General features: G+C 42.1%; 1 protein-coding gene across 13 annotated transcripts in view; it reads right to left on the bottom strand.

The window, feature by feature from the left end:
* dysf (dysferlin, limb girdle muscular dystrophy 2B (autosomal recessive)) overlaps positions 1 to 15,857 on the bottom strand; it is a 132,377-nt gene that overhangs the window by 102,021 nt on the left and 14,499 nt on the right. For all 13 annotated transcript variants that reach the window (XM_069195277.1, XM_069193991.1, XM_069194759.1 and 10 more), the window contains exons 2-3: positions 12,321 to 12,376; positions 11,941 to 12,032 (exon numbers count right to left, since the gene is read on the bottom strand). In XM_069195277.1, coding sequence (XP_069051378.1) covers positions 11,941 to 12,032; positions 12,321 to 12,376 — 148 coding nt within the window. The remainder of the gene's footprint in view (positions 1 to 11,940; positions 12,033 to 12,320; positions 12,377 to 15,857) is intronic.

Here is a 15,857-nt window from a genome sequence, read left to right as displayed (position 1 = left end):
CCCAAATCATTTAATGCCTAAGTGGACAAGGCCAGAGAGTAAGAAGTGATGCTCAATGTGCTCAAACCTCCAGGACGTTTTGCTCAAGTACAAAATTTGTCTCAACATTCTCAACTCCACATAACCTGCAACAAATTTATGGAAACCATGTTTACTCCAAAAACCACCTGCCAGCATCATTTCTGTTTGCTCACCTTTCATTGGCTCTTTCAGAATTTCTGGTTGTATCATCTTTTACAATCGCTTTCAGAAAAGAGAGGGAAATTCTGCTCTGGAGCAAAACCTGTAAACATCCCCCTGAGTGCAGGCAGCAGGTTCAATACACTGGCAGGACAAGAGACTAAGACAGAGGAGAACCACACAGCCGCCAGCCGCCAGCCGCCAGCCGCCAGCCGCCAGCCCTCAGCTCCAGAACCAGCCTGATGTGCTGGGCTGACCAGACTGCTGACCAGCTGTGCTCACGATGCTGAAGAGAGCACCAGCTGGAGAAGTGTGAACAAGCTGAGTAAGAAGCAGACATGGAAATAACTGACCCTTGGAGGAGGTGGCTCACAGCACCTGATGCTGCTGCAGTTAATGTGTCATTCTCATTCATTGAGTCGAGACTGTAAGCTGTCCCTGGATCAAATTGCAATGCATTTACCCTTCTGCTAAATACTTCCCAGAGTGACTGGAGCACTGAGCTTTTCCTGAATGGAAACTGTCAGAAGTTGAATGTCCACAGGAGTGTTCTGGGGAAGTGCAATTTTTCTTTCATTATCAGGAACCGGGAACATGACTTCAGGGAGCTTGAGACACTGTCTCTGTCCAGCATTCCCCTGCTGATCTCTCGGAAGCAGAAAGTGCTTTTCTGTTGATTGACACCAAGTAGCCCAACAGCATGGTTACTGTAGTAACTATAACACGTATATAGTTTACTCAGCTCCACAGCTGGCCATGTTACTGCTAAGGCCTCGTGTACAACACTGTATACAATGTTCATCACAGCTATAGACTGCTCTGCAATCGCTCCAGAGAGGAGCAACCAAACAGGTCCTGGGGCTTAAGGGAAATCCAGCAATGAAGGGCTGAAGGAATTCAACACTTTTAGTTTTATATGAAGAAGGCTATGAGGGGAATCTGCTACAGTATTCAAAATACTCAAAGTCTGCAACAAAGTCTGCCTAATCGACTTCAGAATGAACAGTGAAACACAGACCAGGAGGCACTACGTTACTCAAAGAGTTGTGGGTGTCTGGAACAAGCTACCCAATCATGTTGTTCAAAACAATGCTCTTAACTCTTTCAAGAAACATCTGAATAAGATACTAATATCAGCATACTACTAAACAGGGAGATAGACCAAACATCCTGCTCTTGCTTGTTACTGTTCTTCTCTTCTTGTTTCCTTAATGTCTTTGAGAGGAAGTCAGTTTTTACCCTCCTATTGCTCCAGTGCCTCAGAACTCCTGTCAGCATCACTCAGGCACATGGTGTGGATTCAAACCTGCAGGCTCAGGGCTGTAGCATTCTGTCCATCGTGTGGCCAGACACTCTGCATCAGCCACTCAGGAGCCACGTCCCTCAAAGACGTCAGGGTCTCGGGGGCTTATCAAAACCTATAACCCCATATCATGCGATACCTTGTGTGAACAAAGCTGTATGGATAGTTTAAGGACCTTCCTCGAGGAGGTGACTCCTCCTCTGTCTCTCAGGCAGCCACATCTTGAGCTGAAGGTGTTTTCTTGGTTTCAGCCGGCTGCAGGAGACAATGGGCTTGCGCTCGGCACCAGTGCGCTTGGCACTAATGGCTGCAGCTCCGGTGACACACAGTTTTGGAACAATGCATCCTGGTGATGTTTACCACTAGGCACTTCCTAAAGGGGCTTTTCCCGTTTATGTTGGCCTGATTTTCCTGATACACTGAGAGGGGGACTTGGGAAACAAAGCAACGCATCATTAAAGCAGAGTTAAAAATAATAAACCACATCAAATAATAAACTGAAGGGATGGAGTGATTGTTGGTGTTGATGGGGATCTGTAAAGCACAGAGAGACTGGACCCAGGAAGATAATTAAAGTGGAAGCAGATTTTCAAGCTTCTTACTAAAGAAAAATAAATAAACTATAAAAGTTCATTATTGGTAGAGGTTTCTGCCATGATAGAAAGCACAGGATGTCTGGAGCTGTTGATGATCCCGTGTGCAAAAATGTAGCTTCCATTCTTAGAATGGAAACTTAATTTAGACAATGCAGGTATGGTCACATTCACAGTACGTGTGTCATTTTTCTGAAAAAAGGAAAATGTGGAAAAAATAAAGAACGTGGAATATTAATATTATGACCACTGTCTAGAGCCTCCTCAAGATCCAGCCAGCTAGATAGCAAGGAGATCACACACTCTGAGCTGGCCAGCGGCCTATAATCTCACCACATCAGTGGGACTTCATGTTTCCTCCCAAGGCAGACCACAGACATCATGTACCTTTGTTTTCATTTGTAACTCTGTGTGTTGTCAATTCAGGTAATCTTTCACATGATCCGCTGTACTTGGATATTGTATACAATTCTTGTAACACTTAACCTAAGAGCATAAGAAAGGTTACAAACAAGAGGAAGCCATTTGGCCCATCTAGCAAGTTTGGCAGTCCGTTAATTAACCCAGGCATCTCATCCAGCATATTTCTTTAAATAAACCAGGATTTGGACTTTGGACTTCAAGCAACATGATGGGTAGCTTGTTAAACACTCCAACAACTCTTTGTGTAAAGAAGTGCGTTCTGTTTCCATCTGTGTCCTCAGGATCGTGTTTCACTGCTCGTTCTGAAGATGTTCACTAGGTCGACTTTGTCATTGCCTTTGAGAACTTCGAAACTTGAACCAGCTCTCCTTCTGTGTTCAGGAATGAAAAAGGTTCACTTGTTTGTCAGTGTAGAACAGTCCTTTAAACCCCAGATTATCTGATTGTTCTTCCCTGGAGTGATTCAAATATAACAATATCTCTTGAGTAGCATTGTTGTAGGAACATTGTTATACTCAATTTTGTAGAAGAGCTTTCACCAGTGCATTGCACAATTTTTTAATAACATCCCTTGATTTGTACTATACTCGTCACATCATATCTAATTTTAATTCTAAACATTTTGTTAAACCACGCTAATCCATAACTCTTGAACAAGAGTATTTTATACTTCAATAATAGCTCTTTGTATATATAGCAGCATAAGAATGCCTGTTAAGTGCATGAAAATAAAAAGGGAGGAAGTACAATGTAAAATACACGATGAAGGTGTAAAATTAATCAGACACTTGTATCAGGCAATTGTATCTCATACCATTGGTTTTCATATGTGTTTTGTGACATAAGGCCTGCATATTTCAACTTACACACAGGAGCACATTCCTATTTATTTCTTTGTTTCTTATGTCACTGACTTGTCATCCTCTGTGAACTACAGGAGTTCAAACCAAGACTGGGTAGAGAGGCAATACTGAGCACTGCCGGCTGTTTGCAAAAGAGGCTGTTTTAGCACTGGCTGCACCACTGTCATCCGTAGACAGAAAACAGCTTTCGAAAATTACAGCCTTTGTCAGCAGAGCATGTTTTAGCTGAGTCATTCAACATTCAAGTATCTTTCTATAAACAGATAATCTAAAACTGAATTTGTGCAGTACCCCCCTCTGCTCTTTCTGGCAGACATCTTGTCTTTAGTTGGTAGGGATAAAAGTGTTGAGCAAACAGAAAGTAAACAGGAAAAGGCTTCTTAATGGTTCTAAAAACAGTTCTGAATACCTTGGAAAACAACATTATTCTCATAGCATTTCAATATCATTCAGAATGGTATTCCACATTTCAGCTGGCAGTTATTCAGTCATTCGATTGTCCAAAACAGAGGGTCCAGTTGGCTTTTTTGAGAAAAGTGCTACCAAAAAATATGAATTAATGTCATATTTTATTTTTATTATTCAATCTACAAAAAGTTTCTTAAAACACAGTGTTGCATTGCACAAAAAAGAATAGTAGAGGATAAAAGAAAGTTTTCAGATTATTGCATTACTTAACATTACTTAATTAAGGAAATAGCTCCTTCCCCCTCTTTTACCACCAAGATTAGCCTTAATATCTTGATTTATGGAATTCCTGTTTCTACATGCTGGTTTCAGACTGAAACCGGACCTGTGTGCACAGGCTGTGTTCAGACTGTGGTGTTAAAGCACCGCAGGTATTTGTATCTGTACTGTTGCAGACCCTCAGCTTCAACAGGCACAGACAAGCCCTCTAGCCTGGGGGTACTCCTATATCGGAGCGTGAAGCCCACTTGAGACCTGAGCACAACCTGACTTCAGTGCTCTATCTTTTCCAAGTAAACATAAAATCTTTAATATTTTTATATTTCATATAAAAGCATTCATATTGGTTGATAGAATTCTCTTTTTCTGATTGTTCTGCCTTTATTTGTTTCATTGCCTGTTGTGTTAAGTATTCTAAACTACTGATAGAAAACACACAGGCAAGGAAGCATTCCGAGAATGAAAAAGATAAATTAACCTACTCTCTTAAAAAACAGCATTTTCTAGGTCAATCCTCCATGTCCAGTTTTTTACACTACTGGGATGCTTAAGAAGAGAGTTTCTGAAGAGTCCTAGCCAGTATTTCATTGGTAATTTACAGATACACCGCAGTTTTATTAAGTCTGGATATCTACAATATTACACTTGCCAGACGCAAGCAGCAAGAAGCTTGGAAAGAAATCTTGATGTCACATCTGTGGAGGTGAAGACAGTGAGAGGGAAAATCAACAATGCGCTGGAGTGTTTATCAAGAGCTCTGCACGCATGGCATGATGTTTGAATAGTTCTGCTAACAGGCATTTACGAGGAAATCACAACATAAAGGGGTTTGTTACTTTAACAAAGACATTTAAAATGTTTCAGACTGGCAAAAACTCTCATACCAAACCAGTGAATACTTAGACTTCAAGCAACCCCCTAAGCCTGAGAAGAGTGTGAACTGTGCAGCTTACTGGCCCTGAATGTGCCAGAGATTCCTGGAATGTGAACATCCTCTACCAAGACACCCCTTACCCGGAGACAAAGCTCAACATGAAAGTGCAGGCCCACAAAGCACCATCTGCTAATGCACTCACAGAGCAAGTATGGTGGAAAGAGTAAGGGTAAGGATCCCACACGATACATGACCCCCATGAGCCTGGGATCCCAGGATGGGGAGAGGATGATGTTTTGGAAAGAGGGTTTAGTTCACCTGACACACTTCACATGTTCCAAGACCAGGCTTTCTAACCACCTCTTATTCCTTTACAGATGTCGTCGTTATAATAACATTCCTAAAGGATTTCACCTTAGATTTAACACTTTTTCTTTTGACTCCGGCAACACTCAGAGACTTCTACAACAGTGTTCACAGAAACTAATGCTTTCTACCATCCTCTCCCTCAAACAACAGAAAGCCAAGGCATTTTAATGGCTAACAGCTCCACTGCATCTTCCCTTTATAACTAACTTCATCAGATCCCTCAACTCCTAACTCTACCAGTTCCTCACTTCAGAGAAGGATAAAAAAACTATAGTGGTTACTATACCCTCTGACCACTCTCTTTCACAGGATGATCGATCTCTTCTTAGCAAAGGCCTCAGTTTTGTTCCAGTCCCCAAGAAGCTGGACATCCCACAAACCCAAGTTGACCTCAACGGTTTTCACCGCAGGATTCGGCTCAAAGCTCATTTTGCTCATTTTGCTGACAACTCCTCCTCACCGGTATTATTCCTCTTTTCAGCATGGAATAAACACTATCACTTGTTCCTTTGCACACTTCACATGAGCAGACTTGCACAAAAGACCTGTAGGGCTGAAGCTAGTGTACAGATTCGAATCGACAGCTGGGAAACAACCATGTTCTAGCAGGTAAGAGTGGCTGGAACAGTAAAAAGGAATAAGTCAGACCCCCTTTAGTGTCTGTCCTTTTGTATGTGCTGTGTTGATTGTTTCTGTTCTTGCCTGCTTGTTCCTTGTAACAATATCTTACAGAAACCTTTTAAAATATGATCTCTAAAATGGAAACACAAGTTCAGCTGTATCGTGACCTGCAGGAGTCCAAACTGACAGGAGCAGTAATCTTAACGGCCTCCTGCTGGTTCACCAACAGCACGTATAGCAGCAAACTTGTTTTCCACTCCAGTACTGAGCTCAGTCATGTGGTGGCACTGTGATCTTCCAGACTCATTTAGGCATATGAACTCCTTTCTTATATCTACATTGTTACAGTGCAATGTGATGTTTATAAAACACCACTGATGCAGCTTCTGTGCCTTACAGAGCACCTGTACTCTTAGTCAACATTTATCAGCAGAAATGAAGAGAACAAGTTTTTAAGACATAAGTCTCAAAAAAATCCACATCCACTAAAAAGTCTAGCAAATAATCTGTGCTTAGAGAAGCCTGTCATTCCTCAAATCCCACTGACACCACTGCCCAACTCAGTCTCACTTCTGTCCATTGCTCATGCGTGTTGTGACCAGCACCTGACGAAGAGTGGGCACAGATAGGCATGCTGCCACGCAGATTTTTCCAGCTGTCCCCTCTGATTCATAACCCCACAGTAAAAAAGTAAAAAATAACATTCTGGGTTTATCACACCTATGACTCACAGTTATTCAAAAATATGTCCTACAGAAGGAGATCCCTTTACAGCACAAATAAATGACTTCAGTCCATGAGGGACAATAACAGCCTAGAATCAGATGTTTCGTAAATTATTGAGTATTTTAGATAGGATGGTTTTGGTTCGAGGAGGGTCGAACCCTGTTCATAGAGAGGTGTTAACAAAGGGGCAGCTGCAAGGAGGAGAGAAAGGAGGTGTGTATGAGATATATAGTTTATTGCTAATTGCTATTGCTAATTGCGGTAAAGATTATGATTAGAAACAGCTCTGTGAGATTGACTTGTCATCATTACCCTCCCCAGTATCAGTTAATCATTTCTATTTTGTGCTTCATATTTCAATTACTAATTATGCATATTTGTTTTGTAGTGTCCTGTTTTGAAATGTATGTTTTGAATAGTTATATTGCTTTGAAATTAACGGCACTTAGTTTCTTTACAAATGTACGTGTTGAATAAGCAAACTGTTTACATCTGCAGTGATTATTATTATTCCTTTGTACTGTATATTAGTGCGTCTCTGCTGGTTGTGTAGCAGTCACTGTTAAGGAGTGCCAGCTGTAGTCCCAGTTAGATTTGCTTCCACTAGCTGTTACTGGGAAAGTGAAAGCAGGGGGCTTTCACAATCAGGGGACTTCTGATGGAGAAGTGAGAGCAGAGCAGCTGTGCCTGAAGACAGACTGTGGAGCTGAATACCTGTGGTATCTCACTGCTGTAGGAGAATTATCCCAGTGGGGTTTCAGAGATCGAAACATTCATGTAGACCACTGCTGAGCTCCCTTTCTCTTCTCTCTTATCGTTGCTATTCTTGTGCATCAATCGGTCTTAAACAATGCAAAGGTAGTTCTATATCAAGAATCGGAGAAAGCTGAGTGGTTTGATTTTGCATCTCGTATATTGTATATTGTTTCTCATTTTTCTCATTTGATCTGCTCATTTAAGAGATACTGAGCTGAATGACATAGAACTTGAAATACTGTATTAAAAATGATCACTTTAAAGATCCCTTTAAATATTCTGTGCCATTGAATTACTTAAACACACTCTGGAGTCCAATTGACCATAAAAATTGCAGATACCTTGAGAGTACATATCAAGCATTTTTATGTTTTAATTAAATTGGACCAAACTATGTTTAAGAGTGAAGAGTTCCACCAGTTCAGTAGAAGTCCAGTCAGCTCACAGCTAACAATCCCTTAGGTACAGTGAAGCAGGGCGGTGTAAATATTTGTCAGTGAAGAGTAGAAACTTGAAACACACTCTTATTTTACAGTTAAACAGTGCAGTGACTCCAGTGGGGGTTGACATGAACACCTGATTATCTGTTGTTTGTGGATGGCGGTTCTCATTGCCTGTAAAACTCTTATACTATATACTATATAAATATATAAATATAAGGATTCTTCTTCTTCTTATAATAATAATAATTATTATGATTATTATTATGATTATTATTATTATTATTATTATTATTATTATTATTATTATTATTATTATTATTATTATTATTAGCTGACTTTGCATCTCACACAAGCCAATGTCCTTCTGTTGGGTCAGCCAGTCCAAGAGGGACACCCAGCATCCCACACCAGCAGGCCACACCCCCCCACAGAGGAAAACAGTGTGGCAGCAGGAGGGGAGACGGCGGCTGGATCTGAAGGTAACGGAGATGTGGACAGAGGGCTGAGAAAGCAAGGGCTAGGCTTTATTTAAGCTATCACGTCAGCCAGTTCAGATACAATAATTGCACAGTCAATGAAAAAAAACAGTGCAACATAATGTATCCTTTAATATCATAGTTCATAACATGTCATTTTCATCACTACAATAATATGCTGTCATGAGTGTTATATAGGAAAATCATATCTCCCAAACTATTTGCATTGCCAGAGTTATTCATCTGATCTTTAAATAAGTTAAGAAGACCTGATATGTATTTTATTTTCCTTATTATTTTCATAGATATTCTGATATTATTGTATGTTTCTAAATGTATTTAAAGTAATATATAGTGCAAATATAAACAATTGATTTTGTATATATGTCAGTTTCATTACTTTTTTGTATTGCTTTTGGTTGGGATATTTGTGTGATGTCTTGTATTGTTTTGTCAACACATAAACTGTCAAGGTTTGCATGGTTTGCTTCTTTTAGAATTTTATTCAGTAATATTTCACAAATGAGGAAACATAACAATGGATGATATCTGATGTCACACTTTATTTAACAATCAAAAGGGTTTTGTTAATTTGAAACTGGGGATATCTGATTGTAATCTTGCTCTCTTCCTGTATGTCTAATATTTCTCATGTTTGGCCCCCTTGGTGCATGTTCATTCTTGCACCCTTCCCTTCACTCCAACTTCACCCTTGTAGCAGCCTCCCTAGCTCATTCCTAGTGTTGGGGGGGTTATCAGTCTTGACCTTGCGGCCAAGGCTGTTATTTCCTCATCCTGGCAAGTTAATGCTTCACACTGCCAAGTATTAAGTACACTCTTCCCTTTATATTTGTCAGAGTAATTAACAATTTGACTGAACTACTGAACTTCCCTTTGAAACATTGAGGATTGACTCAAGAACGGGTGAGAGGAAGGGGAATGGCGTGACTCCAGTGTGGATGAGGTGTGACTCAGGGAGAGGTGAAGCATAACCTATGACAGAGTGAGATTGAAGAGTGACACAGGTTAGACTGAGCTGAGGAATGAGGAGCGAGTTAGCACGATGAAAAGCTGGGAGGGTCCAGGAGAACCCCCTTGGATCAAGAATCATGGAAGTGATGATGCAATCATGGAGCCACAAGGAGCTCATGCTGCTCTCCGGAATGCAACCAGCCCAGGATTCTCAAATTAATGAGGAAATGAGCTGAGGTCTGTATAAAGCCTTTAAGATTAATTATTCAAAGCCTTATAAAGACTAATTATTAATAATTATCATATAAATGATAAATTATAACATATGTCACAATTGTAAGCCCCTTCTCTTCAGGGCGCTCTGGCTCTTTCTTGTTTCTGTTAATTGCTTGCGCCTGCCTCCTGTTCCAGCCCCTCCCTATAGAAGCCGGGCGCTCCTACCAATCTGGGCTCAGCTTTGGAAGATGACACCCGAAAGCCCCCCTACCAGCGAGTCCTGGAGTGGCCCGACGGCATCGGCTTCACCACGGCATCCTGTCCATCTGGGTCCCCCTTTTTATTTCCCCGTCCCTGCACCAGATCCTGTTCCGGCTTTTAACTTCCGTCATGTCTATCGAGGATGGATTACCCGGTTCTGGACTTTTGCTCACCCTAGATTTCCCTACGGACTCCCGTTGGACTTTCACTTGGATCAGGCCCCCCCAAGCACCAGTGCACTGTTGACACACCCCCCTGTTCATCTACCAGCCCCAATCCTAGTCTTCTCTCCCCCGTGTTCATTTTACTCCCTTCCAGATTTTACCATCTGCATAGGGTCCTGATTAACGCTTCGTGACAATGAGAAGGTTTACAAACAGGATCTCTCCTGACTTCCTGTCATAATGATCCTACAGAACCATCAAGGATGTCCCTGAATTCCTCCACTGGCTTGGTGTTCACACCTTGACAGCTTTCTGTTTCCCCTTCTCCAATAACGCTTGCAAAGAAGTGCCCCCACTTCCCAGACCAGAATTTAGCTGCCATTTTTGGATTGCAGAAATGGAAGAGTGGGAGTAGAAGACTCTTATATTTCAGAAAACCTTTTCCAATACCCACTGTGGCACCCAGGGCTGGCCTTCACAAAGAGCTGTGATTCAGGCAACATGCTCGTCATAGCCTGCTGGGGAACTTTTTCACAATTTTCCTCTCTGAGATTGGTTCTCAAAATGCCCCTTCATCAGGATGACTGGGACACATGGAATGCTTTATTGCTTTCTAACACTCACTCTGTCAGAGCTTGTTCATTCCTTAATGAACCCTCAGCTTGCGGACTCTGGGGCTTTGAATTCTGTACTCGTGACATATTGCCCTCAGTGTCCTTCATGGGCCCCTTCCTCGAGGTACTCCAGGCACATAACAATACACAAAGATTACTTACTCCCAATCACCTCCAAGATCGTTGTTATAAATCTTTCCCCTTGTGGGGCACACACAATACAGTTTAATATAACCTTGTCCCAGTTCTCTCCAGAGTCGTTCCCTTTATGGGGGTACGACACAACACAGTTTAATAATAATAATAATAATTGCTTACACTTATATAGCGCTTTTCTGGACACTCCACTCAAAGCGCTTTACAGGTAATGGGGACTCCCCTCCACCACCACCAATGTGTAGCATCCACCTGGATGATGCGACGGCAGCCATAGTGCGCCAGAACGCTCACCACACACCAGCTATCAGTGGGGAGGAGAGCAGAGTAATGAAGCCAATTCATAGAGGGGGATTATTAGGAAGCCATGATTGGCAAGGGCCAATGGGAAATTTGGCCAGGACACCGGGGTTACACCCCTACTCTTTTCGAGAAGCACCCTGGGATTTTTAATGACCACAGAGAGTCAGGACCTCGGTTTTACGTCTCATCCGAAGGACGGCGCCTGTTTACAGTATAGTGTCCCCATCACTATACTGGGGCATTAGGACCCACATGGACCACAGGGTGAGCGCCCCCTGCTGGCCCCACTAACACCTCTTCCAGCAGCAACCTAGTTTTTCCCAGGAGGTCTCCCATCCAGGTACTGACCAGGCTCACACCTGCTTAGCTTCAGTGGGTTGCCAGTTGTGAGTTGCAGGGTGATATGGCTGCTGGCAGTTTAACACACAGAAAGACTCAGCTTAACCAGCCTGCCACCCTTCATATATGCCAGCCTTCTGATATAAATAGGCTGCTGTCCTTGCACATAACCTGCTCACTTGCCTGCACACAGACATTTAACAAACCCACTCTGCCCCAAAGCTCTAGCCCTGCCACTCTCACTGCTAAGTGGACACAGACACACTCGTACCAGCACCTTACTCTCCTCAGTTAGTTCTTCTGCTCTATCTGCATGTTGGGTGGCTTACTCAGTGAAGCTCAGACGGATTCCTAGATATTTCTCCTTGCAGCAAAGTGTGCAGCTGATAATTATAAGATGGCCTGCAGCTGTTGCTTCTTAGATTACAAAGTTTCTACCATTGTGGTCACTTAGCAACACACACCTTTTTAACAAGAGGCTTCCCTGCCTAACAATCACATGCCATATTTTGTGATATCCCCCACACAAATTCAATTGCCCACACCCTCCCACCCTCCACCCTGTTTGGTCTCCTTCTCACCTCCCCCGCCCCAGTCTGACCTGTTTCTGCCCATGGTCTCATGGTCCTTCACCACCACATGGATCTCGGCATTCGTGTCCAGAGGGACTCCCTTCAGGTCCCACTCAAAGCCCTACATGGGAGAGACACAGGGTTGGGTGAGAAGAGCACTTTTCTCGGTCAAAGCCAGTGAGAGCCGATGGAGTGTGAGTCAGTGCAGAGAGCGCCATCACAGTTCCCTGACTCTTTGCTGCTCTCAGAGGAGCAGTGAGCAGTGGAGAGCTGTCTGTCTATCTGCATCAGGGCAGTCTATGTTTGTCTGTAGGTGTGTGCTGATCTACCTACATGTAAGAATCTTTCCTTAAGAAGGACACAGAGCACAGTCTATCTGCTTGTCTGTTTTATTTTCAGGCTCTCGTACCTCATTCCACACGGGATTCACATTGTTCTTGATGACTTTGGTTTTCTTCTTTGAACCTGTGAAAAAGGAGAAAGAATTAAAACCAGACTTTTCCAGTTCCTGAACATTTGTTTTTTGTCATCACAGGTGGGTGATTCATGGCTGACCAAGGCAGCAGTACACACGTCCAGTCTACAAGGGCTGCAGAGTGTACAGATCTGGGTTTCACCTGACCTTTGAAGGCCTTATTCAATACATTTATGTCTTACTTAGGCCAATTTAAACTTTTCTAAGGTCTTAAATCCTGGTGATTATAAAACCTGGGTGTGCCCCTCCAGAAGCAGAGGTATATATCTATATACCAAGGGCAGTGCTTTTTTTAGTTAGTATTGTGCTTTACCTGTATCATATTTAAATTGCACTGATTTGTCTATGTTTACATTTATCTATTTGTCTATGTTTGCATTGCAGGGCATCAACGCGGATTGTTTTGCATTTTCGATTATAGAGTGAATTTTTATGTTTTGTATTGTATACATCATCCTGTATTTTAATAATCTGCATTGTATATTGTGCATTCTGGTCCTGTATTTATATTCTGTATGTTACTGTTACAAGTCAAATGTCTGTAGTAAAGCTGTACCAACAACAGTTTTCACCAGCCTCGGACGTGTGGCAATTAAGATTCTATTCTATTCTAATACTGCCTGACCATGGCTTGAAAAAATACCTTAATAGGAGGTTTAGAAAACATTGTAGAAACTGTGATTGACATTGAAAATGTTAGTAGCTTAATCTATTCTCGCAGTAAACGCAGTATCAATAAGATAAAACTGCACCAAACAAAATCCTAAAATAAAGAATAACAAAAATTAACCCCATAAAGGTGCTTATATTTTTTCCCTAGTTTTTGGAAGTTTTTTTTCACAGAAGCAAATCTTTAAACTAAAAACCACTGGACAGAAGCCTGCAGAAAAGTGGTAAATTCCTACCAGGGTGAACACACACCCTGGCAGCAGTAACAGTAACATTTGCAACACGTAAACTAAATTTAATATGTTTCTATGGTTCCAAAAATAACTCCTTTAATTATTTTTCACCATCATCACACGCACTGGAAACAGTAGCCTGCACTTGGGCTTCTGCAGCCATTTTAATACTTGTCTCGGGACCCTTGTAGTTTTTCTGTTCAAGACTGAAGAGGCTCAGTTCCTTCAGCATGTCAGTCTGCACCTGGTGACTCTTCCCTGGACTGATTGAAAATATGTTTTGTACAGTATGTGGTGATAGTAACCAAAATACACAGTATTCCAATGAAGTCTTATTAGTACATTATACAATTTTAGCAATAACATCCTTTGATTTAAATAATGTTTTAACTACAGAATAGGTCCTACCATTTTGCCTCGCTTTCCCACATTCTCTACAAAATGTAAATGATGTGTCAATATAAGCTCTTTTTACAAATAACCTCTTCTATCTGAATGTTTCACATTTTATATTTATAGTTTTAGTGTTTACATCTTGAAAAACCCTCCACTTGTCTGCTGCCCAGTCTTAATTTTTTTTTCCATCTACTGCTTCTACAGTGCTAATCTACAGTGTTTCCTAATTTGGTATCATCAGCTTCTGTGATTAATTTACTAATTATACCAGAGACTAGATCATTAACATAAATTAGAAGTGCAGTGGATCCCAATATAGATCGCTGCAGTGGTCTCAGTACAGATCCCATCAGTGGATCCCATTCAGATCCCAGCAGTGGTCTCTGTTCATACTGGTGCAGCAAGAGGTGTCATGTATTAACACTGCCTACATGTGCAGTAAGAGCCAATCACATTCATGGGTAGTTCTTGGTCCTAACTGGTATCGCTTTTTAAAACAGTTATCCTGGAAGCTGAAAGTGATTGATGGATGAAGTTCTAAAGAAGCATGCAATCTACATTGAACACTATTCAGTTTCTCTTAAGAACAATTCTGGGCTCCTCTGCATACACACGCCAGGGTTTGCTGTGCGCCGGTGTCTGTGTTCTGTGAGCTGCAGTTTTCCCACTTCACTGTGCTGTATGCCTTTAATTCTTCCTCCCAGCTCCCTGTGCCTCAAGCCTCAAATTTCTCTCTCGGGCCTGCCTGCAAATTACCTCCTTCTCACAGATTGCTTGTCTGATGTCTATAAATGGCAATGGCATTCCAGAGGATACAGCACTTTCATCTGATAGAGCCGCTCTCCCATTTTTCCGTTTGGCACACACTCGTTTCCCGGCTACTCTGAGCTCACCCACAGCTGATGAGTTAAACATCACACTCCATAGTGAAGAGGCAGGGAGCAAGATATATCCCTTTTCTTAAGGCTCTCTTTAAATCCCTGCTAAGAGAAAACTACTACCTAAAAAATAATTTTGTAGTAAGAAATCAGGCAAAACTGTAAACACCTGAATGAAGCAGTCCATCGATTATTTATATTCTAACCTCTTTATCCAATTCAGGGTCAGGGGGAGCTTGGCCAGCACCAGGCAGAAGGTTGGCACACCCTGGACGGGACACCAGTCCACCTCAAGGCAACACACAAACACACTTCCCTTTGGAAGCATAAAGAATAAATGAGTCTTTTTAGTCAATTGTGGGCTATTCAAGCGAAGTCTTTGTATCGGTAACCTTCTCAGTTGGAGCTCAGTCCCATGTCTAAGGCAGTTGTAAAAAAAGCTCATATTCAACAATGGCATTTTATGAGGTGGATACTCAAGATCTGAAAATCTTGTTCCAGGAGAGGTCAGGAATACACATGGAGGTCACTGATGCCTGCTCACGGGTGAGACCAGCTGGGGCCCTGACACATGTCTGCAGTCTGAGAGGCATCAGCTGGCACAGTGTCACCGGTGTCTGTGGAGGGGCTGCAGCACCTCCATCATCAGCTGGGCTCATGGCTGGCCATCACGGAGGTGAACATCTTGTGCATGAAGGAAGGCTTGTGTGGCCCCCCCACTGTGTCTTGCAGATAAAGAGGTGCAGTTATGAGCGCGCTGTTTTTACAGGGCTGGGATGTGCCCAGTGCACACCCATCATGGCATCCTGGTACCTTTTGACATGTGACAAAATTCACGCACTGCTACATGTGTTGCACTCCTGTCTCCAATTCAGAAGCAATGCTGAGAAAGTATTTTCTGGGATGCCACCATCCCAGAAATCTTCCCTAAGCTTTTACAGTCTTATAAAGAGACACAAGAATTTACTGAATAATTTCCTTCCACCTTTTTTACTGTCTGTCAGTATGGTTTTAGAAAAAATGTTTTACTAATTTTAAAACAGCAAAATGAAACCTCAGCTGATAAACTGCAGGGTCATAACTAACAATAACCCACAGATACAGTTACACTCAGTTGAGTCCTACTTGTTCTTCTTAAATCAAAGTTTACAGTTACTCTGCCCTGCATATCCTGCAAGGAGCCGTTCCTGGTGTTCAACAGAAATAAGAAACAGAAAGCAAATCCCTGACCGAGGTGAAAAAACCTTGAGAAATGATTGTAATCTGCATAGAAACCAGTCAGCACAAGAAGACCT

The sequence above is a fragment of the Lepisosteus oculatus genome, chromosome 1, assembly GCF_040954835.1.
Source record: "Lepisosteus oculatus isolate fLepOcu1 chromosome 1, fLepOcu1.hap2, whole genome shotgun sequence".
NCBI classification, from domain to species: Eukaryota; Metazoa; Chordata; class Actinopteri; order Semionotiformes; family Lepisosteidae; genus Lepisosteus; species Lepisosteus oculatus.
This window is presented reverse-complemented; position numbering and strand designations above follow the sequence as displayed.